Source organism: Oncorhynchus tshawytscha, linkage group LG13, assembly GCF_018296145.1.
Source record: "Oncorhynchus tshawytscha isolate Ot180627B linkage group LG13, Otsh_v2.0, whole genome shotgun sequence".
In the NCBI taxonomy this organism is placed as follows: Eukaryota; Metazoa; Chordata; class Actinopteri; order Salmoniformes; family Salmonidae; genus Oncorhynchus; species Oncorhynchus tshawytscha.
The window spans coordinates 13,035,788-13,061,073 of NC_056441.1; the positions used below are offsets into that span (position 1 = coordinate 13,035,788).

Here is a 25,286-nt window from a genome sequence, read left to right on the forward strand (position 1 = left end):
ACTGGACAGAGGAACTCTGCCTAGAACTCTGTGACCCCAAACTTTTGAACGGTAGTGTAGCTACTATAATAATGCAATGCACTTGACCCATGCTGTAAAACTCAGTCAACCATTGACCGAGAACCTTTTTCAACCTTCAAAGTGTTCTGAGCATACACAAGTTTCAATAACATCAAGCACTTACCCTTACATTTCATACAAAATACATTTTATTAAATTGGCATACAAAGAACATTACATGAAATGTACAGTACACCAAACAAACATAACAAAAATACAGAAACCACACCATAAAACAGCCATTTATAAATAATAAAAAAATGTTAATGTTTGCAGCCGAGGTAAGATGTATTTTTACATGTTTTTTATATATATATTTTTTTAGATAGAGTAGGTATTTCATCACTTGAATCGAATGATCTCCTGAATAGCAAAGCGGATGATTTCATTAAAATCAAATTGGATGTATTTTCTCCAGTATCTCTTGTCCCTGCCGAAGGTCTGAGCTGGGTAACATGGACTCCCTGAAAACAAAAGACAGAGGACGTTCCGGTTGACTTACTGCCACTATAGAGGGCGTTCCAGTTGACTTACTGCCACTATAGAGGGCGTTCCAGTTGACTTACTGACACTATAGGGGGCGTTCCAGTTCACTTACTGACACTATAGGGGGCGTTCCAGTTGACTTACTGACACTATAGGGGGCGTTCCAGTTGACTTACTAAAGCGGCTTTCCAAAAACAAGTCTTATTTCAACTTGGCAGTGACAATATAGCAGCCATTGTTTATAGGTTTCAGTGACCAGCTGGGGGAAGATACGGCAGCACCCTCCTCAGAGGACAGCTACACAGTGTAAAGCCAATTAGTACACACCTGGGCCCACTGATTGGTTTGGTATCTCCCTCTATATAGGTGTGCCAGGAGATGAGCTCAGTGGGATTGGGAGAAGACACGGGGACCTGTGAGGAAGTCAGACTTTCATACCTCAGAGAAAGCTTCTTCATCTGACGCACCTTGGCTCTATGTTAAACAAGGCAGACTACAGATAGAGGGAAGCGTTCCCCCTATAAATATGACGTGTAGACGATAGTCTAAAGACCAGGGGAGCCGTTTGTTGTTTTTTGGCCACGGCCGTTTAGTTTGTGTACCTTTTTATTTTTTTGAATGCAGTTTCAGCGATGGACGCTACCTTGTACTGGAATTATTTTGTTTAGGCGAAAGAAAATCCGTTTAGAGACCATCTGAAAGAAAAGGAACCACAACCACTGCCTCCGGTCTGTTCATTTCTCTCACCTTTGTTAAGGTGTTTCAGACTAGCTGATCAGTCACACTAAATAAACTTATCTACCCCACCTCTGTATCACACCCTCACACTGAAAACATATGTCTACAATCAATAGGTTAGACAGAGAAATTAAATATCACACTCTATACTCTTAGGCCTACACTATTGTAGTGTAGCTATGAGTCAAGGCCACAAAGTTGGTTCCAGTTTCAGTCACGTCTTTGGCCATGTTTGAGTGGGTCAAGCAAAAACACTAAATGAATGAACCTCCTGCAATGGCTTCAGGGTGCAGTTGGTGCAGTGGACTGCATCAAAAAAACTGCATGACCTTAGATCATGTAGGCTCAAGTTGGACAATTTAATCCCCATAATGTAACACAAATTGAAAATCAATGATCATCACTGACTGCATAAAACTGACTGGCACGACTGAACCCATACAGTTCAGACACATGGCACTAAACAAGCCACCCCACCTAGTGACAAGGAGCCAGCATACTGTACCATTAGACACTGAAGTAGTTCTGGATGTTTGCCAAAAAAACAAAACAAAACAACAACAAAAAAACTCACCAATTCCAAAGAATATTCTAGCGACGGCTCTGCCAGAGAACTTCTCATCACTGCGGTTGCCCAGGAAACTCTGAATATCTGCTCTGATCTGACCCTCGAAGTCCTTCATCTGAAGACCAACAAAAGCCATCAGAATCACCTTTATTGGCATAGTACATTTACCAGACAGGAGTCTGACCTGGTGAAATGGTGCTGACAACAATAAACAGAATTTAGACAAAATCATTTACACAATCCACATGCAGTATAGACACAGTAAAAACAGAACAATTACACGTAAAAAAGTATCGTTTAAACTTCAAGGACATACAATATAAAGCAGAAATATTGTAAACTCACTACGTTACTCTAAATGGGAAAGTCCTTTTCTTACCAGATTATTAGGTCATTCATTATATGGGTACTTTATTACATTTAGAATTCGCTAAAGGCATTAGCTTCACTTACACTTGGTAAAAACCATCAGGGAATTTTAGGACAGACGAACCTTGCATTTCAACAACTCCTCCTCCTCGTCCTCGCCATCCTTCTCCTCCTGGAACTTCCTGCTCAGGTCCAGTTCTCTCCTCTTATCAAAGTAATCCCCCAGAAGCCCTTTCAGCTTCAGGCTTCTGCTCTCGTCCAGCTTGTCCGTACAGACACTGCAGCTCTTGAATGCAACGCTGCAGAGAGACATACAGTGTGGCAGAACTCAATGCAGGCAGAGACCTTTCCAAGTAAAGGCTAATACACACAATGTGTATAAATATCAATGTCTTAAACATACTTCAAGCACCATTGTGTTAACAGCTCCAATAACAGCCCTACAAAGCCATGAAAATCAGGATGCGTCTACGGTCACATTTGTTGCTTTAACACTGGCGTAGTGTAACCTAGTGTTGGTATGAGTTCTGAATACTGGTGTAGTGTAACCTAGTGTTGGTATGAGTTCTGAATACTGGTGTAGTGTAACCTAGTGTTGGTATGAGTTCTGAATACTGGTGTAGTGTAACCTAGTGTTGGTATGAGTTCTGAATACTGGTGTAGTGTAAACTAGTGTTGGTATGAGTTCTGAATACTGGTGTAGTGTAAACTAGTGTTGGTATGAGTTCTGAATACTGGTGTAGTGTAACCTAGTGTTGGTATGAGTTCTGAATACTGGTGTAGTGTAACCTAGTGTTGGTATGAGTTCTGAATACTGGTGTAGTGTAAACTAGTGTTGGTATGAGTTCTGAATACTGGTGTAGTGTAACCTAGTGTTGGTATGAGTTCTGAATACTGGTGTAGTGTAGGTTGGTGCTGACCTGCGGAAGGCCTTGAAGCAGGCTTTGAGCTGGTACAGTTTGGTCCTCTCCTGGGCCACCACCCTGCCATGCAGGAACTCACACACCTGGTCCATCTCATCCGGGGTCAAATCACCGTAGGAACGGAAGTAGAAGGACAGGTTGGAGAACTCCACCAAGACTCCTGGAGAAGACAGGAGATGTATGATATGGAGATTGGAAATGTATAATTATTTTTCTCTTTTATCCAAATGTAACACTCACACAGGCACACTTTAAATTCTGTAGGAAATAATATTATATTTGTAATCATACCCATCTTTGACTATGCTCCACTGTAGTTTGCATTTTTTAACTATAAAAACACACCTCTGTTTGTGGCCCACTGTAGTTGTCGGAGGCCTCTCTTCACCAGACCCAGCTGCCAGCCCATAGTGTCTGCCACCTCCACCACATCAAAGTCGACCGAATCACAGGTGTCCACTCGCTCCCCTGCCAGCCGTTTTCGGGCTAACACTACGGCAACAGGTGGGCAGCTGCCAATCAGACGGCACATATCCATCATCACCATGCAGATTCCACCCCTCAACATACAGTACCAGTCAAAAGTTTGGACACACCTACTCATTCAAGGGTTTTTCTTTATTTTGACTTTTCTACATTATAGAATAAAGACATGAAAACTATGAAATAACACATATGGAATCATGTAGTAACCAAAAATAAAATACAAAAAAAAAAATACAAAAAAAAGAGTTAGATTTTAGATTCTTCAAAGTAGCCACCCTTTGCCTTGATAAAAGCTTTGCACACTCTTGGCATTCTCTCAACCATCTTCATGAGGTAGTCACCTGGAATCCATTTCAATCAACAGGTGTGCCTTGATAAAAGATAATTTGTGGAATTTATTTCCTTCCTAATGAGTTTGAGCCAAGTTGTGTTGTGACAAGGTGGGGGGGTATACAGAAGATGGCCCTATTTGGTAAAAGACCAAGTCCATATTATGGCAAGAACAGCTCAAATAAGCAAAGAGAAACGACAGTCCATCATTACTTTAAGACATGAAGGTCAGTCAATCAAGAACATTGCAAGAACTTTGAAAGTTTCTTCAAGTGCTGTCGTAAAAACCATCAAGCGCTATGATGAAACTGGCTCTTACAAGGACCGCCACAGGAAAGGAAGACCCAGAGTTCTCTGCTGCAGAGGAGAAGTTCATTAGAGTTACCAGCCTCAAATTGCAGCCCAAATAAATGCTTCACAGTTCAAGTAACAGACACATCAACTGTTCAGAGGAGACTGGGTGAATCAGGCCTTCATAGCCAAAATGCTGCAAAGAAAGAACTACTAAAGGAGACCAATAACAAGAGACTTGGTTGGGCCAAGAAACACGAGCAATGGACATTAGACCAGTGGAAATCTGTCCTTTGGTCTGATGAGTCAAAATTTGAGTTGGTTCCAACCGCCGTCTTTGTCAGACGCTGAGTAGGAGAACGGATGATCTCTGCATGAGTGGTTCCCACCATGAAGCATGGAGGAGGTTGTGTTCAAGGCACACTTAACCAGCATGGCTACCACAGCATTCTGCAGTGATACACCATCCCATCTGGTTTGAGTTCAGTGGGACTATCATTTGTTTTTCCAACAGGACAATGACCCAAAACACCTGGTTGAGGGAATGCCAAGAGTGTGCAAAGCTGCCATCTAGGCAAAGGGTGTCTACTTTGAAGAATATCAAATCTAAAATATACATTTTGTTTTGTTTAACACTTTTTTGGTTACTACATGATTTCATACGTGTTGTTTCATAGTTTTGACGTCTTCACTATTATTCTACAATGTAGAAAATAGTACAAATAAAGAAAAACCCTTGAATGAATAGGTGTCTCCAAACTTTTGACTGGTACTGTAAACATTACTTACCTACACAAAAACAGTTTAAGCACATTGCCTGTACATGAAAACACCAAACCGCTCACATGTCCCGCTGCCTTTACTGGACCAAAATAACATCACATGAGTATGAAACACACACCTACATATAAAAACACAACTAAAACACGTTTTTCTATGACCCTGGTTTTGTAATGTCCTACATTTTGGTGAGTTTGCGGAGTTGATGCGGGCCGTTGTAACAGACCATCTTACAGGTGGAGAGGGTGGGGTGGAGCAGCTCTACCCACTGCTGAGGGTGCAGCTCCAGATAGCACAGCAGAGTCTCCAAACCTGACAGGCACAGTGATAGAACCTCAATCATTTTAAGTCTATTGTATAATACAGTCTGATATCTGAAGAAAAGGCGGGAGACTCACTGGTCTTGACAAAAAAAAGCTGAATTAAAAAGTGGGATATCATTCTAATTATATATTTACGGTTTTCTGATCCTTGAGTCAACTATACAAACAAAAATATTTCCCCTGTCTTGTGTTCAGTATAGTGAGGTACCTACCTTCCTCAGTGATGTCCAGGGCTTCCACAGTGTCCTGCATAGGTATGGCCCTCTCATGGGTGTGACACACCCTAGTCGTGGGCAAATCATCACCTCCCCCTATCTGCTCCTCCTCTTCATGTTCGCCATCCCCTCTCTGGGGAAATGGAACACTTGACTCTGGTGGGTGTTTCTGCTCCCCGTCCAGTGGTTGAAAAGTTGATACATCCTCAGTAGGAACTTTGACCTGTTCCAACTGCTCGATGGGGGTGTTCTGACCAGTCTCTGTTGTGTGTTCCGGTGTTTCAACTGGGTTCTCATCACAGGTGTCCATCAGTTCCATCATCTCGGAGTCATCAACCTCCTCCTGAGTCTAAGACATGGTTAGAATAAAAAAAAATGTAAATACTGTTTGGTTTGTGCCTGATACATCTTGTTTTAAAAAACTGTTAATCCTAAACATTAAATTGGGGTTCACATAATGGTCATAGGCTGTTAATGTGTGATGATTGTAGACCTGAGAGAAGGGAAGAAGGGAAGAAAAAGTCGAATATGTAAGTATACCAACATTACCCTGGCTAGGTCCTGCTGGTTCTGGTGGATCTGTCTGCACCTGCAGGGAGGAAACACCTTCTGCACCAGCTTCTTCACAGTGTAGTAGTCCACTGTATCGGCATAGATGTGCCTCCGCAACTCATGCAGGTCCCCTCCCTACAACACCACCAGGCAAGAACGTAGGATTAATCAACATAATGAGCATACACATATGTCTTGGCACTCTATTGAAAAATAGATTTGTGAATAACCTAATAATTTGAAGAAAATTATTGTAGCACAGCCCCTGTACACTACTCACCAAATATCAATTCATCACTTAACTATTACTTACTAGACGTTGTCATCAAAACACATTTGAATTTGGATGTAAATAAAAGTAAAAGTAAATAAACACTATGAAATAACGACTGAAAAAGGTGAGAGGAGACAGAACCTCAGGATCCAGGAAGAGATGACAGTGGGCCGGTTCCCCATCTCTCCCTGCCCTCCCGATCTCCTGCACGTAGCTCTCAAAGCTCTTGGGCATGTTGTAGTGCACGATTCCGCGCACGTCCGACTTGTCCAGGCCCATGCCGAAGGCTACCGTGGCGACCACCACTCGCAGCTCACCACACATGAAGTTGTTCTGGACGCGACGGCGCTCAGAGGACGACATGCCGGCATGGTAGGACTCAGCCATCCACTTCAGAGGCTTACGGATCTTCTTCCTGGCTGAGGGCAGACAGCAGAGAGAGGTGTCAGGGCCCATAGTCACAGGGCATCTCAGAGTAGGAATGCTGATCTAGCATATCTATATAATCCGATTCAATATGATCTAGAAGGGAAAACTGATCCTAGCACTTTGATGAGACTTTTTGACAACAGCATCAGAGCAATGCAAATAGTCTCCCATTGTCATCAATGTATGATTCAAGACAGGATTCAGCCCTTTACCTAGACTTCTGTGAATATCAACATCCCAATAAAATATTGAAGCAATAAGGCACGAGGGGGTGTGATATACGGCCAGGTAGCCTAGTGGTTAGAGCGTTGGGCCAGTAACCGAAAGGTTGCTTGATCAAATCCCGAGCTGACAAGGTAAAAATCTGTCGTTCTGCTCCTGAACAAGGCAGTTAACCCACTGTTCCTAGGCTGTCATTGTAAATAAGAATTTGTTCTTAACTGCTTTGCCTAGTTAAATAAAGGTTCAATATAAAACAATCTACCACGGCTAAGGGCTGTTCTTAGACAACGCATCGGAGTATATTGACCATATACCATGAACCCCCGAGGTGCCTTATTGCTATTATAAACTGGTTATCAACAGAATTACAGCATTAAAAATAAATGTTTTGTCATACCCGTGATATACTGTCTGATATACCACGGCTGTCAGGCAATCAGAAATCAGGGCTCTAACCACCCAGTTGATAAATATAACATCCCGATCAACCCAGCTCCAGCCAAACCCAGACAGACAGGTACCCAAAGCTTTCTTCTTCTTCCCTACAGGGTTGTCATCTGCCTCCTGATTAGCTGTACGGTTAGACTCCTTCAACAGCACCCCCTGCAAGCAGGTCCTGAGCAGGGCAGATATACGGGTCGTCTCCTCTCTCCTGGTGCAGTAGATGATGACGGACTCCAGAGACCCAAACCGCTCTCCCTTCAGCAGACACACCAGGGCCTGGACAGGAGACACAGCATCAGACCTGGGTTCAAATTCCATTTGTTTGCTTTCAAATACTTTAGCTGTGCTTGATTGGGCTTTCCTGGCACAATGGAACCAATGAAATTGGATTAAATTGCAAACTCTATTGTTTGTGTGCGTCGTTGGCATGTACCCTACCTGGTCCTGGTCTAGTGGTTGGCATGTACCCTACCTGGTCCTGGTCTAGTGGTTGGCATGTACCCTACCTGGTCCTTGTCTCGGTCCATGGAGACAGACAGCTGCAGGTTGTTAGGCACGGCGGCTGAGCGGACAGCAACACCGTCCTGGTCAGTGATGCCCAGGTTTTGAGCGATGTCCAGGGCTGTGGACAGGGTGGCGGTGGCAGTCAGACCCAACAGGCAACGCACGCCCAGACGGTCCCTCAACACCTAGGAGATGGAATGGAGGTGGTTTGGTGAACCATGCCCGTGTGTTCAGTAATCTGACCTAAGACCCGAGGATCTAGGTCTTTAGGTCAGCAAGCTAAAATTATTGTGGTGCACTGACAACCTAGATTAAAACCCAGTTGGTCAAAGAGACGTACAGGGCTCTTCCACTCTGAGGGGTAGAACGGCACGCACGGGCTAGCCATCTACAGCTATGGTGAGAGACAGTCTCATTCTAAAGAAGCAAGTGTTTTGGGAAAAAAACTCCCCTTGCCTTTAATACAAGTGTCCCCCAAATGGTGGGTTAGGATAGAGGTAAATATGAATGAAGTGGTCATCAGAGCTCACCTTGCAGAGACGCAGGTAGCAGGGCCTAAAGTTGTGTGACCACTCTGAGACACAGTGGGCCTCGTCGATACAGGCGAAGGCCACCGGGGGGAGCTGGTCAGCTGGGGGAAGACAGCCAGAGCCAGAGTGACCTCCACCTACCAACGCCTCAGGGGACAGGAGCAGGACATGGACCTCACCTGCCTTAACCTGGAGGACACACACACAAAGCAGAAAACTTTGTCGTCATGTAGATCACAATAGATAAGACATCAACAGCAATGGAAATATGACTGACATCCTTGTAGTGGTATCTTCATGGTATCACACAACACATACAAATGTGCACCTTCAGGTGCACACACACACTATGAATAACAAAAATATCCCTGACAGCTATAGAAGTCTAATGCAGGAAACAAAAATTATCAATGCAGTTAAACATTACGCAAAAACGCTAAGGTTTAGGCCTAGATAGAGCATAGTTTAACTAAGCGGATTGAAAGAGGATAACAGTACCTTCTCAATGGCAACCTCTCGCTGTTTTTTAGACATATTGGAGTGAATGGCAGCCGCTTTCAGCTTGGATGGGAGTCCAGAAAGCTAAGGAGACAAAATAATTTGCTTTCAGTATTTCATTCATATCACTTATTTTGAGACATTCACAAGACAATGTCTGTATCAATAAGGTGTTGTATAACTAGGGGCTACAGATATGGGGCATTACCTGATCATCCATAAGAGACACCAGTGGTGACACCACCAAAGTGATACAGTTCGACCTCTGGGCATAGAGGTAGGCAGGCAGCTGGTAGCACAGAGACTTGCCCATGCCCGTAGAGAGCACCACTAGCGTGGACAGACCTGGAGAGAATAGAATAGAAAAACAATGGACAAAGTTATATTCTATCTTGCAAAGTAAGTGTGTCATTTGTTCACCCCCCCCCAAGACACCATACACACAGGGAGTGAAAGTGGGTGGGAGGCCTGCTTGTAACAAACAAGAAGCATACATATGGGAAAGCAACTACTTACATTTAGTCATTACATTTATTGGAGTGATTTAGCAGACACTCATCCAGAGCAACTTACAGGATCTGTACATCTTCTCATGTAAATCCCTTAACTGAGGTACGGTAAAGGAAACTGTTTTATCCTCTTCCTGCATACCTGATAGAATTCTCATGATGGCCTGTTCCTGCCCTGGTCTGAAAGACTTGTACCCAAAGTCTTTAAGTGCTTCATTAACTTCAGAGGGCACCGCTGCAGAAACAAAATTTAGTTGGAAGTCAAAAGGAGTATAAATTATACTGTACTGGTTGATTGATTCGTTTAGATTCATTCATTTATCATTTTAAAAACGGGTACCTTGTACTTTGCCGTCCTCCCCTAGGGGGTAGAGGGGCTGCATGGGGGGCGGAGGGAGCAGGCGCTCGTAATCCGGCCTGATCACATTCAACAAGACCTCATCACCACCACCATCCTCCTGCTTCTCCCCCAGACCCTCATTCTCCTCTTTAACAACGGGGGACGCCACTGTAATAATGAGATAGACATAGTATGCATCCGAAATGGCACCCTATTACTGTACACTACTTCTGACCAGAGTATAGGCCCTGGTCAAAAGTAATGCATCACAAAAAGGGAATAGGGTGTCATTTGGGACCCACCCATAGACAGGGGGACCTCATGTACACAGATGTCATTACTTAGTTCCTCCTCCACTGGTCTGGAGTCAGCTTTGGCGTGGAGTTCGTTATGACTGAGGTTTGAATTGGAGTCGGGAGAAACTGAATCTAAATCAGTTGTTATGGGCAGGGAACTGGGAGGAAGTAAACGGCGTGAGAGAATTGCAGGGGGGTAAGAATGAGCTCTTTGACCTTTTGGCATGCAGGTTAGTTTAGTAGCATGACATCATTGCCTTGATATACATTGTAGGAGCTGTTATGCGCATCTACTGCTTTAGATGGCATCTACTTTTTTAGGCTTACTGGGGCATCGGTTTCTGTCTGCCCAATCGCTCCGACTTTCATTGGACATTGTGTTTGTGGAGCTGTATTTCACTCCAAGTACACCCCAAATGGCACCCTATTCCCTACATAGGGCTCTGGTTGAGAGTAGTGCACTATGGGCCAGGGTAAAAATCAGGGCATTCTATAGGCAATAGGGTGCCATTTGGGACGTAACCCGATCTATGAAAATGAGCATTGATCGTTTCCGTGGAGACCATACCCGAGTGGTCTTAGCAGAGACTTAAGTCTCTGCTTTTAAGTCTCTGCTTGACATATACATACACACAAAAGTATGTGGACACCCCTTCAAATTAGTGGATTCGGCTATTTCAGCCACACCCGTTGCAGACAGTTGTATAAAATTGAGCACACAGCCATGCAAATCTCCATAGACATTGGCTGCAGAATGGCCTTACTGAAGAGCTCAATGACTTTCAACGTGGCACCGTCATAGGGTGCCACCTTTCCCTGCTTGAGCTGCCCCGGTCAACTGTAAGTGCTGTTATTGTGAAGTGGAAACATCCATGAGCAACAACGGCTCAACTGCGAATTGGTAGGCCATACAAGCTCACAGAATGGGACCGCCGAGTGCTGAAGTACGTAAAAAGTCTTCCCTTGGTTGCAACACTCACAACGGAGTTAAAAACTGCCTATGGAAGCAACATCGGCACAATAACTGTTCGTCCTGAGCTTCATAAAATGGGTTTCCACGGCAGAGCACCTGCACACAAGCCTAAGATCACCATGTGTAATGCTCACTAGAAGTTGTGTGTACTTGCTCTCGTAAGTTTTCGAATCACAAACAATTAGTTATTCTTCAAATGTTCTGGTGCACTGAGTAAGATGACTAAGAAAACGACCAAGACGATACTGTACTGCGGCAATCTCCCCGAAAAGAGGGGTAGTATTCTTGAGGAAGCTTGTAATTACCGATGGGGACTTTCCTTTCCCGGATGCCAGTACCTCAGCTGGGACCGAGGTGCAGGAAGCGAAGATGGATTAGGTGGTCGCCTGGGCGTGGGGTGTGGTGGCTGCCGGCGCCCAACCCGGCTGCTGTGTGCTCTGCCGCCGGTTATGGGAGGCTACTCAAAGAGACCTTGAATAGACCCGGGATATCTGGTTACGTGACAAACTTGTTGTCTGTTTTTCTAGGGGGCAAAGGTTACCTAGTGGTGATTGTGCACACTCCACCAGGGGTCTGGCAGCGTCTTGGGCGTTGTTTAAAGGGTTGAGTTGGACATCACGGTTGTGAGGTTCTCTTTTGGATGTCACTGGCCTCAGTGTAGCCCACAGGGTGCTTATGGCTTTGACAGGGGAAAGTCACTAGGCAGCGCGCCGTGTGGAAATACCCAGACTGTCGCATCTGGCGGGGTCAGGTCTGGGTGGTCTGCCATGGGCAGTTTCATTTAGTATCCGTTGGGGTCGGCTTGGGGCGAAACTCTATCTCTACAGTATGTTGTACCAAAAGTTGACTGACTGAAAGGGAATGTAGCGTTATGACTAAAACTACTGTTCCCTGGAGGAGGGAAACAAGGTACAACACCTGTTTGGCCCCACACCGCCCGTTCCTGGACTCGGTGAAGAGCGGTATTAAAATTGAAAGAATGAATCCGAGCCTCACGCTCATCACCTGTAGTAGGCGGGGCTTCCAGTGAGGTGTGCATTTCATTGGCCTTGTCAGGAGTGATTGTAGATCCTTCAACTGAAGTCGCAAGTGCAACTCCCCATAGTATGTTGTAACTCATTTCCCTCCTTCAGGGAGTAGTAGTTACAGTCATAACGTTAGGTTATGTCTCTACTGCTAAAACAGATGTTCTGGGATACTGAAGGGAGCTAGACTTGGGAGAAATAGTCACTGCTGACAGATACACTGGAAAAATTACCCTTATCAACAAAGTGAGTGAGTGTATGGTTAAGATTCTGATTGTTCCAACTTCTAAGTTGTCTATTTAGCTTATTGTGATGCTTCAAAGTACAGTGCATTTGGAAAGTATTCAGACCCCTTGACTTTTTCCACATTGTTACGTTACAGCCTTATTTCAAAATTGATTCAATTGTCGTCGTCGTCCCCCCACACACACACACACACACACACACAATACCCCATAATGACAAAGCAAAAGCAGGTTTTTAGAATTGTTTGCAAACGTTTTAAAAAATAAAATAAAAACAGAAATATCACATTTACACAGCTATTCAGACCCCTTCACTGAGTACCTTCTTGAAGCACCTTTTGGCAGCGATTACATGCTCGAGTCTTCGGTATGACGCTAGAATCTTGTCACACCAGTATTTGGAGAGTTTTTCCCATTCTTCTCTGCAGATCCTCTCAAGCTCTGTCAGGTAGGATGGGGAGCGTCGCTGCACAGCTATTTTCAGGTCTCTCCAGAGATGTTTGATCGGGTTAAAGTCCGGGCTCTGGCTGGGCCACTCAAGGACATTCAGAGACTTGTCCCGAAGCCATTCCTGTGTTGTCTTGGCTGTGTGCTTAGGGTCGTTGTCCTGTTGGAAGGTGACCCTTTGCCCCAGTCGGAGGTCCTGAGCACTCTGGAGCAGGTTTTCATCAAAGATCTCTGTACTTTGCTCTGTTCCTCTTTGCCTTGATCCTGACTAGTCTCCCAGTCCCTGCCGCTAAAAAACATCCCCCACCATGCTTCACTGTAGGGATGGTGCCAGGTTTCCTCCAGAAGTGATGCTTGGCTTTCAGACCAGAGTTCAATCTTGGTTTCAAAAGACCAGAGAATCTTGTTTCTCATGGTCTGAGTCTTTTAGGGCCTTTTGGCAAACGCCAAATCGGGCTGTCATGTGCCTTTCACTGAGGAGTGGCATCCACCTGGCCACTCTGCAATAAAGGCCTGATTGGTAGAGTGCTGCAGAGATGGTTGTCCTCCTGGAAGAGTCTCCCATCTCCACAGAGGAACTCTGGAGCTCTGTCAGAGTGACCATTGGATACTAGGTTACCTTCCTGACCAAGGCCCTTCTCCCCCAATTGCTACGTTTGGCCGGGGGTCAAGCTCTTGGAAGAGTCTTGGTGGTTCCAAACTTCTTCCATTTAAGAATGATGGAGGCCACTGTGTTCTTGGAGACCTTCAATGCTGAAGAAATGTTTTGGTACCCTTCCCCAGATCTCTGCCTCGACACAATCCTGTCTCAGAGCACTAGGGACATTTCATTCGACATCATGGCTTGGTTTTTGCTCTGACATGCACTGTCAACTATGGGACCTTATATTGACAGGTGTGTGCCTAAATTCAATCAATTGAATTTACCACATGTGGACTCCAATCAAGTTGTAGAAACATCAAGTATGATCAAGGGAAACAGGATGCCCCACCTGAGCTCAATTTCAAGTCTTATAGCAAAGGGTCTGAATACTTATATAAATAAAAAATAATAATAAATATGCAACATTTTCTAAAAACCTGTTTTCGCGTTGTCATTATGGGGTATCGTGTGTAGCTGGACGAGGAAAATTGTTTATTTAATGCATTTTAGAATAAGGCTGTAACGTAGCAAAAAGGTGGAAAAGGTCTAGGGGTCTGAAAACTTTCCGAATGCACTGTTATATGTCCCAAATAGCACCCTTTTCCCTTAATAGTGCCCTACACTTGACCATCGCACATAGGGCTAAGGACAAAGGTAGTGCACTATATAAGGAATAGGGTGCCATTTGGGGTGCACCCTTGCGGATATTTTGATTGGGGGGAGAATCTGCCTGCCTCAACATTTTCACTGATGTAGATCTCGTCGCCAGAAGGGGTGACAATAGCATACCCCGAGGCTCGGAACGCAGCGTTCCCGTTGCCCGGGCAACTTCTTCCAAGGTAGGCAGTTCGAAGGGCTCCTCAACCGCAGACGCCTCAGCAGCAGCAGCACCGTCTACTGGAGCTGCAACTAGAAACAGGAAGGGCAAAAACAGGTTAAATAGGGGTTATATATTAGAATCAATATATAACATTCACAGGATACAGGGATGTATTCAGTAAGGAGAAGCGTTCAAAAGTTGAAAATGCCTCTTGCACATGTAAAGGACAGCTAATCAGATCTGTTGACAAAAATACATTTCCAACTGAATGTTCTGTAATGTTGCACCTTCCTCAACAGACCCCAGGTGCATCAAAGAAAACATTTTAGCACAGTATTTCTTATGCATCAATGTAGTAAAGACAAGCGTGATGTGGTCAATGAAATTAGTTTCTAAAGAACCACTCATCGAAACAAGCCAATTTAGCTACCACAGCTTCAGTCGTCTGTGCTGTGACTGCTCACCTCTGCCCTTGCAGTTCATAGCCCAGTGTCCTGTGCCTCCACACTTGAAGCAGGTGTCCCCTGGACGATTGAACCCTCCGAAGCCACCTCTAAACCCTCCTCTGCCCCTTCCCCCTCTAAACCGCGAGTCTGGTCCTCCAAACCTCTCCCCCTTTAGCTGGAACTTCTCCATGGTCAACTGAAACAGAGAAAAACAGGATGAAATGTGCTGATATCATATATACACGTACTGTCTTCCTAGGCAGGGACTGTCTGCTGTAAAGTATTCAGACCCCTAGACTTTTTCCACATTGTTACGTTACAGCCTTACTCTAAAATAGATTCAATTGTACACACAATAACCCATAACGACAAAGCGAAAACGGGTTTTTAGACCCATAACAAAGCGAAAGCAGGTATTAGAAACCTGATGGTCACTCTGACAGAGCTCCAGAGTTCCTCTGTGGAAATGGGAAAACCTTCCAAAAGGACAACCATCTCTGCAGCACTCCACCAATCAGGCCTTTATTGTAGGTGGCCAGGCGGAAGCCACTCCTCAGTAAGAAGGCACATGACAGCCCGATTGGAGTTTGCCAAAAGGCACCCAAAGGACTCTCAAACCATGAGAAACAAGATTCTCTGATCTGATGAAACCAAGATTGAACTCTGGCCTGAATGCAAAGCGTCACATCTGGAGGAAACCTGGCACCATCCCTACGGTGAAGCATGGTGGTGGCAGCATCATGCTGTGGGTTTGTTTTTCAGCAGCAGGGATTGGGAGACCAGTCAGTATCAAGGCAAAGATGAACAGAGCAAAGTACAGAGAGATCCTTGATGAAAACCTGCTCCAGAGCACTCAAGACCTCAGACTGGGGCAAAGGTTCACCTTCCAACAGGACAACGATCCTCAGCACACAGCCAAGACAATGCAGGAATGGCTTCGGGACAAGTCTCTGAATGTCCTTGAGTGGCCCAGCGAGAGCCCGGACTTGAACCCGATCAAACATCTCTGGAGAGACCTGAAGATAGCTGTGCAGCGACGCTCCCCATCCTACCTGACAGAGCTTGAGAGGATCTGCAGAGAAGAATGGGAGAAACTCCCCAAATATAGGTGTGCCAAGCTTGTAGCATCATACCCAAGAAGACTCGAGCATATAATCGCTGCCAAAGGTGTTTCAACAAAGTACTGAGTAAAGGGTCTGAATACTTATGTAAATGTGACTTCAATTTTTTATACATTGGGGTATTGTGTGTAGATTGATGAAGGTAAAAAACAACAATGATTTAATACATTTTAGAATAAGGCTGTAACGTAACAAAACGTGGAAAAAGTCAAGGGGTTTGAATAGTTTCTGAATGCACATTATGTACCAACCGTACTAGTTTCCTTACCTGCTTCCGTAGGCCAGCGCCCCTACATGCGTATCCTTTGACATGAGACTTATTTTTCAGGTTGATCCTTACAAAGTTACAGTCCGAGTTCTTGGTGGGTCTGGACAGATGGTGCGAAAGAAAAAAAAAAAAAAGAAAAAAATAATAAATCGCATAAATTCAAAACAATTAGATTATTAAAAATAAGATAGTTATGACAATTACAGTCAATGAGGAATATGTATTTAAAAAGGGGCTCTCAAGAGCGCATAGATCAATTTGTAAATCTAAATAATATTGTTTGTTGAAATATTTAGTAGTCCAAGGGTAATAGAGTATAACCCACTTAGGTCTCATAGTGTTGCTCCCTCTGTTCCTGGCAGCTTTGACATCTTCCTCATCCACCTCTCCTAGGAGGTTCTCCTGTGGAACCCTTGGTTTCTGCTTCACTGCTTCCTTCTCTGTGACATCACCACTCCCCTGTTCACTAGCATTTCCATCACCCGTCTGAGTCACTCTGGGGACTTTTTTGGGACTCCTGCCATCAACTATAGCCTCTGTAACCTTTTTGGTTCTCCTCTTTTTCACCGCCCCCTCTTTCTCTGTGTCGTCAGGGTTCTCTCCATCTGTGTCAAGGTCCCTTTGCCTCTTTTTGGCCTTTTTCTTCGTACCTTTCTTCTCCGGCCCGAGCTCGTCACCCTCGGCCTTCTGTGGTGGCTGCGTCGACACCTCCGCCTCCTCTTCAACCCTTCCTACCCGGCCCTTTCTGGCCCTTGCTCGAGATTTCTTGGCGGTGGAGGCGCCGATGGCTGTCTCTTCTGACGTTCCGCCCTCGGCCTGTCCTCTGAGACCTGGTCTGGTTTCTCCATCCTTTCCCTCTCCGGAGCCAGACCCCAATGAAGAGTGTTGTCCAGTGGACCGCAGACTGGCTGGGACTGCTGCAGACGTTACGCCACAACCAATTTTGGGCTGTTGCTCGTCTGAAAAAGGCAGAGCCTGTGGCATGGTACTCTTGGAAGCCCTCTCCCCCAGGAGAGTTGTCCCTTCATTCTGCATGGAAGGTATGACAAAGGAACTGGCGGCACGTCCTGGGTTCTCTCCCTCGCCAACACCTCCCCCTTTGGCCTGTGGTGAATCTACCGCCGACACCACGGCGAGAGACAAATTACCCACAACCGGCTTCTCCGCGACACCCACCTCGTCAAACACCTGACATCTCTCGAGCCAGCTGCTGTCTACAGAGGATAACCTCTTGGTGAAGGTCTGTCTGAGCTGCTGGGCCCTACTTCCTGCTGGTCTGTCTGATGATGCCCCCGCTGCAGGAGACCACAGTTTGGAGGGCGTGAAGGCTGGTATTGGCTCAAAGGGCTGCTGTGGGTGTTCTGTCCCTGTCTGCACTGGACAGGCCAGGAGGTGTGGACGTGTGTTGGCTGGCTTTAGCAGAGGGGATAGCAGTGTATCGCTGCCTGCAGCACCAGCTGCAGGGTTTGGGCTCTGGCCGTCTTTCCAGGACTTCAGAGGTGTTCGACGTGGCGTGAACGACTTCTTCAGAGAAACCGGTCTTTCCTAGAAACAGTTTATAGCGCAGGAAAAATGTATATATTCAAAATGGCAGACGTCCAAATTCCCCGCATCTCCATCATCACATTAACTAGCAATTGCAGTTTGCAATTTATACTAACAGGATGCAAAATCAAATGTATGCAATAGAGTTTGCAAAAAACAACGTGTGGAACTAGACACAGCCAAACTACACACAGACTGTACCTTTGTTAGAGCACCCAGGTTTGACTTGAGCTTCATGCCAAAGTACTGGGCCGAGGCTTGGAGGGACTCCTTGTCCTTGGGCGTCAGCGTCAGTTTGGGGGCAGCCACCGGCATGCTCTTACGGTTCAGGTGAGTGCCCCAGCAATCGGATTCCTTCAAAGAGAAAACATTTTAAAGAAGGGGTATTCTTAAACAACGACAAAAAAATAAATAATGTAATAAATAATAATGTATTGAACTAGGCAAGAACAAATTCTTATTTTCAATGACGGCCTACTGGGGAACGGTGGGTTAACTGCCTTGTTCAGAGGCAGAACAACAGATTTTTACCTTGTCAGCTCGGGGATTCGATCCAGCAACCTTTCGGTTAACAAAGCGGTGAATGGGTATGTATCATTCGTTTAAAAGTCAAAATGTATGAAAAAAAAATCACATAATGCCCCTTTACAACACAGTTAAACTAATAACTGTGGATGGCAAGTTTTATAACAATATAATTACACTGAACATAACCTACCTTCTCAGATGACTGAGTCTGTGCGGTAGGTGTTGGGTCTGTATGCCCATTGTTGCTGTTTTCTTTTGCTTGCTTGAGTGTTCGATATTCTTTGTAGAGCTCTGTGAAACACATGCAGAAACACAAAACTCAAAGCAACGCATTTTAGTAACTGAAATGAATTATAGAAGAATACCTGAGTCCTATTCAGTAGGCAGCAAACGGAAGCAAACCGGCCAAAACAGGGAGGGACCTACCTGAATTTGTCCCATAAGGAACGTATTTTTTTATTTTATTATTATTTTAAATCGGTTACAAAATGTTTTTCTATGGTGATAACCAATGAACACAAGCCTGAGAGCAGCAACATTTCTCCCCTGTGTTTCAGATCTGATTTTTCAGCCAGTTAAAATATTGGCATGCACTTACTTTTAGCCTCTTCTGGGGCTGCGTCAATATCACCCTGAATAATAGGACACAACAGTGAGAAAGACTATATGAGTTAGTTACTGTAGGTCTCTGGTTAGTAATACATGGTAATTGAATAGCTAATTACCTATAGATAGTTAGCTAGCTAGATATAGTACCTTGTTGGGCTTTCTTTGATGTTCTTGAACAAATGACTGCTCCCAGGTTTTCAGAAGAATCTTCACATCATTGTATCGATCCATCACTCTGTAGGCATCAACGTTTGTTGAAATTAAAAATAAGCAATATTATAAAATCGCCAGCGATTTCAAATGTTAGAGTTTGGAGAGTTTGTGCAAGTTACCTAGCTAGTCAGTCAGGGATTTCAACTGTATCTAAACATCTGGCTCTCATGACAGTAAAACTGCAAGTCAGACAATGCTATCATTCATTATAAACATAAAGTAAGAGAGCCACATATGAGACTTGAAGTGAAAATTTAGTAGGTCTGGGCGATATGGCCAAAATACCATATCACAGTATATATATATATATATATTTTTTTTAAATGGAGGTATTTCATGTTTTTTTAATAATAAAATAAGTTCTCCATGTTCTTTATGAGTGGTGAGTGATCCCAGGGTGGCAACACATACATGCTAAGTGACTTCAATGGGTCTTTCTCCATTCTGATTGTTTTATACTGTTCTATTCAACCAAAACAAATTGTTTATCAATTTCTGTATTTCCTGCACTCATTTCAGATCATTTCCACACTTATAGGCCTTATTTTTTACCAAATGTTGCAATTGCGATTTAGAGCAAAACAAGTGGGTGAACTGTTGGCATCATGGAAATATGATTATTCTAATTAGTAGGAACCAAAGAAGTGTTTCCTAGGGGACCCAATTATCTTTGGTTACATTAAAATGTTTTCTGTTAGCTACTTCATTTTGCTAACATATTCATGCTTCGCGTATTCCTTTTTGATTTAGAAGATACTGTTGCACAAACATTCACTGGTATTATCAGGCTGTATAGCTAATTACGTTTGTTCTGATTCAGTACTGTACATAGCGAGCTAGTGATTAGCAGCTAAAAAGATTTAGAGCCAACTTGCTAAGAAACAGTCATCAATACTGCTGAATTGACCATGTTGACTGAACGCAAATCAAAACAAAGGCAAAGTCTTCTCATGCTTTGTTGATTTTTAAGCTGTGAAAGATCTGAGAGACAAGGCAAGAAGGGCCTTCTACGCCATGGAAAAGGAACATAAAATTTAACATATCAATTAGGATCTGGCTAAAAAAAAACTAACTCAGTTATAGAACCCATTGCTTTTTATGGTTGTGAGGTCTGGGGTCCCTCACCAACCAATAATTCACAAAATGGGACAAACACCAAATTGAGACTCTGCATGCAGAATTAGGCCCGACACCCGCAAATGATCAAAATCCAGAAAAGAGATGTTAAATTCTATAACCACCTAAAAGGAAGCGATTCCCCAAACCTTCCATAAAGCCATCATCTACAGAGAGATTAACCTAGAGACAAGCCCCCTAAGTAAGCTGGTCCTGGGGCTCTGCTCACAAACAGACCCCTCAGAGACCCAGGACAGCAACACAATTAGACTCAACCAAATCATGAGAAAATGACTTGAGACAATGGAAAGAATTTAACAAAAAACAGAGCTAACTGGAATTCTATTTGGCCCTCAACAGAGTACACAGTGGCAGAATACCTGACCACTGTGACTGACCCAAAATTTAGGAAAGCTTTTGACTGTACAGACTCAGTGAGCATAGCCTTGATATTGAGAGATGCCGCCTAGGCAGACCTGGCTCTCAAGAGAAGACACTGCCCACAAAATTATGAGGAAACGGAGCAGCACTTCCTAACCTCCTGCCACATTTATGACCATATCAGAGACATGCATTTCCCTCAAGATTACACAGACATACAAAGAATTCCAAAACAAATCCAATTTTGATAAACTCTCATATCTATTTGGTGAAATACCACTGTCTCATGACAGCATCAAGATTTGTGACCAGTTGCCACAAAAAAAAGGGCAACCAGTGAAGAAGAAACATTGTAAATACAAACCATGTGTTTACTTATTTTCCCTTTTGTACTCTTGCATATCATTATAACACTATACATAGCCATAATATGTCATTTGAAATGTGTCTATTCCTTTGAAACGGAGTGTAATGTTACTGTTCATTTTTCATTAATTCCTTAACTTTTGCAGAACTCCCAATATTCACGCATGTTGCGTAACAACTACGCAATTATCTGTCCATGTACGCAGGTACGAGTTCCGGGTTAAAAGTACGCAGAAATGAATAGGGCCTGTTTTAAAAAAAAAAATTTTTTAATGAAAAATAAATCCACTGAGTAAATCTAACATCCAGATTCTCGAGCTGCAACACACAGACATGTGAGTTGTGTCAACGGACGTGTATTAATTAATCTCCATCATTATTCGACGTAGCTACCCGGTGTCAGCCCCTCCTCCTGTTTATTGTGATGCTGGGTTTGCCGACCGTCAACTGTACGTAAAACGCATGGACAAATCCCTTTTCGACCCAGTGTTGTGGAAAGGTAAACACGAATTGTTTCAAGCTAACGTTAGCAAACATAATATGGACATTCAGCGAGCTCTAAAGTCTCTAAAGCCAGCAGTTCACTCGCATTTGCTAGTGAAAGAAATTAAATGCAATTACGAAAAATAACTGGTCGCATTTGTGCGAGTGTGAAATACATTTAATTGTGCGTAACATTACGAGGATCACGCAAACTGATAGACTAACTACGATCCACGTCACAAAAAGCATTACAAAAGTATAATCAAAAATAAATAAACATATTGGCATTAAATGGAGTCGGGAGTTTAGAAGACTGCGCGATGAAGAATGACTTGAGTGTCAGGTATTAGCTATAGAGGCAAATGCTTCTAAAATGCCTTTGCACTCGATTTGAGATTTTATCCATTTCTAAAATCTGAACTGTATATACACTACAAAGAAATCCAATAGGCACCTTTACATAGGCTGAAACACCGGACTCTTCTAGCGAACAACGTTCAGATTCCCTTTGCGGTAGCCTACTTAAGCTTTGTTGAGTCCGTTTACGGTCTTTGTCGATATGATCATTTGTTTTTGTGTTTACAAAATTATTTCGCTTTAAGTGTTGATTAGGAACCGTGTCTAAAAAGCCAATACTTGCGAGCTGGCCCTAGTGATTGGCCCTGTTTGGGAGGTGAGCGTACCTCTACTATAGAAACTAAACTTGGGGGCCAAGGCAAGCTGGATCTGAAGACCTACAATGCATGTGTCAGAAACATATTTTTTTTTCTGCAGTAGACTGACTACATGTTGCTGAAATTCCCATTTGGAGATGTGCTCCTCCATCGTGCAGTGGTCACTGACATTGACTGCCAAATTCTCATCCCACAACTTTCTTTTTTTTCATGGCACGCTTTCCCTGGATTATTCCTGAGGGAACCTCTGTTGATCTGGTGGAAGAAGAGTTTAGACTCTTAGGCAACAACATTTGAGCAGAGTCTGGTCAACATGCGCATGGATCAGGCCTGGAGATAAATCCGCACAATGAAAGGGGGGAATAGAGAGACTCCCATCTTTCGGCTGTGATGCTGGGGATATTGGTCATATGCAATGAAGACTGCAAACGAATATTCAGTCTCGTTTCCAAAACCCAGTACAGAGCCTCCGTCAGTACAGACATGCTGAGTGCCCTCTACAAGAAGGTTTCAATGATTTCTCTGGCAATCTACCCTAATACCCAGCTACATAAGGCTAAATCTGCTTGCTACCAGGCAAATCTGTCTAGGAAATGATTTCCTGAACATTTGAGGGTCGCCAGAATATTTGTTCTCACCCACTGTTTCCTATCATAGCTTTTTCGTTTTTATTATGGATAGCATGTATATTTCATACTGATGCTCTGCTTCAAACATTTGTTATTCTTATCATAGAGTTACAAAATTATAATTGGATAAGACATTTGTACCTAAACAAACAATGTGTTATTTGTTTAATAAAATAAAAACAACTCCAAGAATAAAGACCCTTTGTGTGTTCTTTCTAATTAGTGTTTGTTAGTGAATTTGACCATATGTATAAATGGAATGCTGTCAAGAAAGAAAAGTATTCCAACCTTTTATAGACCTGATCCAATTCTAGAATTGCGATCAGACTCAAACAGCACGTGCACGAGCGTGCGGGGGAAAGAAAACCCCAAATTCCAATTTACCGCGCGCATCTACTACTCTAAAAAGTTGGACAGGTTTGGCAGGTCTGCTTTTGTTTATTATCTATTTAACTAGGTTTGGCAATGTAAACATATTGCAATGAACTAGCTAGATCATAAAGGAACAATTGTCCAGACAGAATTCAGTTTATGAATGTCCTGTTTATTAACCCAACTCCACATAGGCTAATGTTTGGCCGTAGCCCACGCCAAATTAATGAAAGATACCCTATAAAAAATTTTTAACCACACCACTCCACCAGGATGCCCGGCATCAGAACATTCCAGACATTCCAGTAATTGACTGATAGCAAGTTGATTGGCATGTCGGACCCCGCGAACACTGGGTACTGGTAAGTACAACGACGAGACGGCCTACAGGGAGGAGGTGAGGGCCCTCGGAGTGTGGTGTCAGGAAAATAACCTCACACTCAACGTCAACAAAACTAAGGAGATGATTGTGGACTTCAGGAAACAGCAGAGGGAACACCCCCCTATCCACATTGATGGAACAGTAGTGGAGAGGGTAGTAAGTTTTAAGTTCCTTGGCGCACACATCACAGACAAACTGAATTTGTCCACTCACACAGACAGCATCGTGAAGAAGGCGCAGCAGCGCCTCTTCAACCTCAGGAGGCTGAAGAAATTCGGCTTGTCACCAAAAGCACTCACAAACTTCTACAGATGCACAATCGAGAGCATCCTGTCGGGCTGTATCACCGCCTGGTACGGCAACTGCTCCGCCCACAACCGTAAGGCTCTCCAGAGGGTAGTGAGGTCTGCACAACGCATCACCGGGGGCAAACTACCTGCCCTCCAGGACACCTACACCACCCGATGTCACAGGAAGGCCATAAAGATCATCAAGGACAACAACCACCCGAGCCACTGCCTGTTCACCCCGCTATCATCCAGAAGGCGAGGTCAGTACAGGTGCATCAAAGCTGGGACCGAGAGACTGAAAAACAGCTTCTATCTCAAGGCCATCAGACTGTTAAACAGCCACCACTAACATTGAGTGGCTGCTGCCAACACACTGACTCAACTCCAGCCACTTTTATTTATTTATTTTATTTCACCTTTATTTAACCAGGTAGGCAAGTTGAGAACAAGTTCTCATTTACAATTGCGACCTGGCCAAGATAAAGCAAAGCATAATGGGAATTGATGGGAAATGATGTAAAATATATCACTAGCCACTTTAAACAATGCTACCTAATATAATGTTTACATACCCTACATGATTCATCTCATATGTATATACTGTACTCTATATCATCTACTGCATCTTTATGTAATACATGTATCACTAGCCACTTTAAACTATGCCACTTTGTTTACATACTCATCTCATATGTTTATACTGCACTCAATACCATCTACTGTATCTCGCCTAAGCTGCTCTGTACCATCACTCATTCATATATCTTTATGTACATATTCTTTATCCCCTTACACTGTGTATAAGACAGTAGTTTTGGAATTGTTAGTTAGATTACTTGTTGGTTATTACTGCATTGTCGGAACTAGAAGCACAAGCATTTCGCTACACTCGCATTAACATCTGCTAACCACGTGTATGTGACAAATACAATTTGATTTGAACCAACTAATAAAATAACACACAGCTGTATGTGCGAGTCGCTACAATATGTGTCCCATGCCAACAAATCCATTTGAATTGGTTTCAATTGAGTTGAGTGAGAGGACTCAAGTAGCGAAGTAAGCTATACAAATGGACGTTACACACGGCGTATCACATAAAAATAAAACATTCAAATACCTTTATAGAAGGTAAAGTAAAAACACAATCCCGTCCGTGTATCAATACCGGTATATCGTAAAATACTGTATAGTATACCGCCCAGCCCTAAAATGTAGGCAAGCTACAACCACAGAGAGACAAAACAATGGGTTAGTTTAAAAACATCTTTGCTACAACAGTGGGTTCAAAAAGTCCCAATATACCGTAATCTCAAGCAAAATAAATTCGACGTTTCTTACCTGACTGCTGGCAATAAGAATCCTAAACGCTGCTTTGAAAGAGCCTAAAATCAGCTTCTTACACCAGGAGAATTTTATGTCGTGCTGAGTATTTGTTGTTTCCACTCTTTTAGCGCGCTTTAAAATGACCTGCAGTAATCTACCAATCGAAAGGCTGCTGAGAAAATGAAACCAATCAGAACTAAGGATTACTTTTGGAAGC

The 25,286-nt window shown here is 43.6% G+C and overlaps 1 protein-coding gene across 5 annotated transcripts; it reads right to left on the reverse strand.

Moving 5' to 3' along the window:
- On the reverse strand, positions 1-25,206 carry recql4 (RecQ helicase-like 4). 5 transcript variants are annotated; one of them, XM_042295185.1, is made up of 26 exons: positions 25,085-25,206; positions 18,985-19,072; positions 18,827-18,860; positions 18,419-18,519; positions 18,232-18,261; positions 17,902-18,054; positions 16,481-17,700; positions 16,156-16,255; positions 14,785-14,962; positions 14,290-14,409; positions 9,872-10,039; positions 9,674-9,766; positions 9,231-9,367; positions 9,023-9,106; positions 8,525-8,713; positions 7,997-8,179; positions 7,568-7,766; positions 6,537-6,814; positions 6,119-6,256; positions 5,567-5,918; positions 5,214-5,343; positions 3,490-3,656; positions 3,142-3,304; positions 2,346-2,520; positions 1,859-1,967; positions 1-524 (listed from the first exon to the last, which is right to left on the reverse strand). In XM_042295185.1, exons 2-26 carry the CDS (start codon positions 19,066-19,068, stop codon positions 403-405), a joined length of 4,707 nt encoding a protein of 1,568 aa, XP_042151119.1. In that variant the 5' UTR covers positions 19,069-19,072; positions 25,085-25,206; the 3' UTR covers positions 1-402. The 5 variants fall into 5 exon arrangements, with proteins under 5 accessions (XP_042151119.1, XP_042151122.1, XP_042151121.1 ...); XM_042295188.1 differs by lacking the exon at positions 25,085-25,206 and adding an exon at positions 24,864-24,892; XM_042295187.1 differs by lacking the exon at positions 25,085-25,206 and adding an exon at positions 20,912-21,096.
- Between the last annotated feature and the right edge of the window lie 80 nt (positions 25,207-25,286).

Excerpts from the sequence above, each read along its gene's own strand:
- recql4 (XM_042295185.1), bottom strand. The coding sequence starts at position 19,068 with ATGGATCGATACAATGATGTGAAGATTCTTCTGAAAACCTGGGAGCAG. Across the intron at positions 5,919-6,118 it reads ACCAGCAGGACCTAGCCAGG|ACTCAGGAGGAGGTTGATGA; the intron begins GTAATGTTGGTA and ends ACCATGTCTTAG. Across the intron at positions 2,521-3,141 it reads TGCTTCAAGGCCTTCCGCAG|CGTTGCATTCAAGAGCTGCA; the intron begins GTCAGCACCAAC and ends GTCTCTCTGCAG.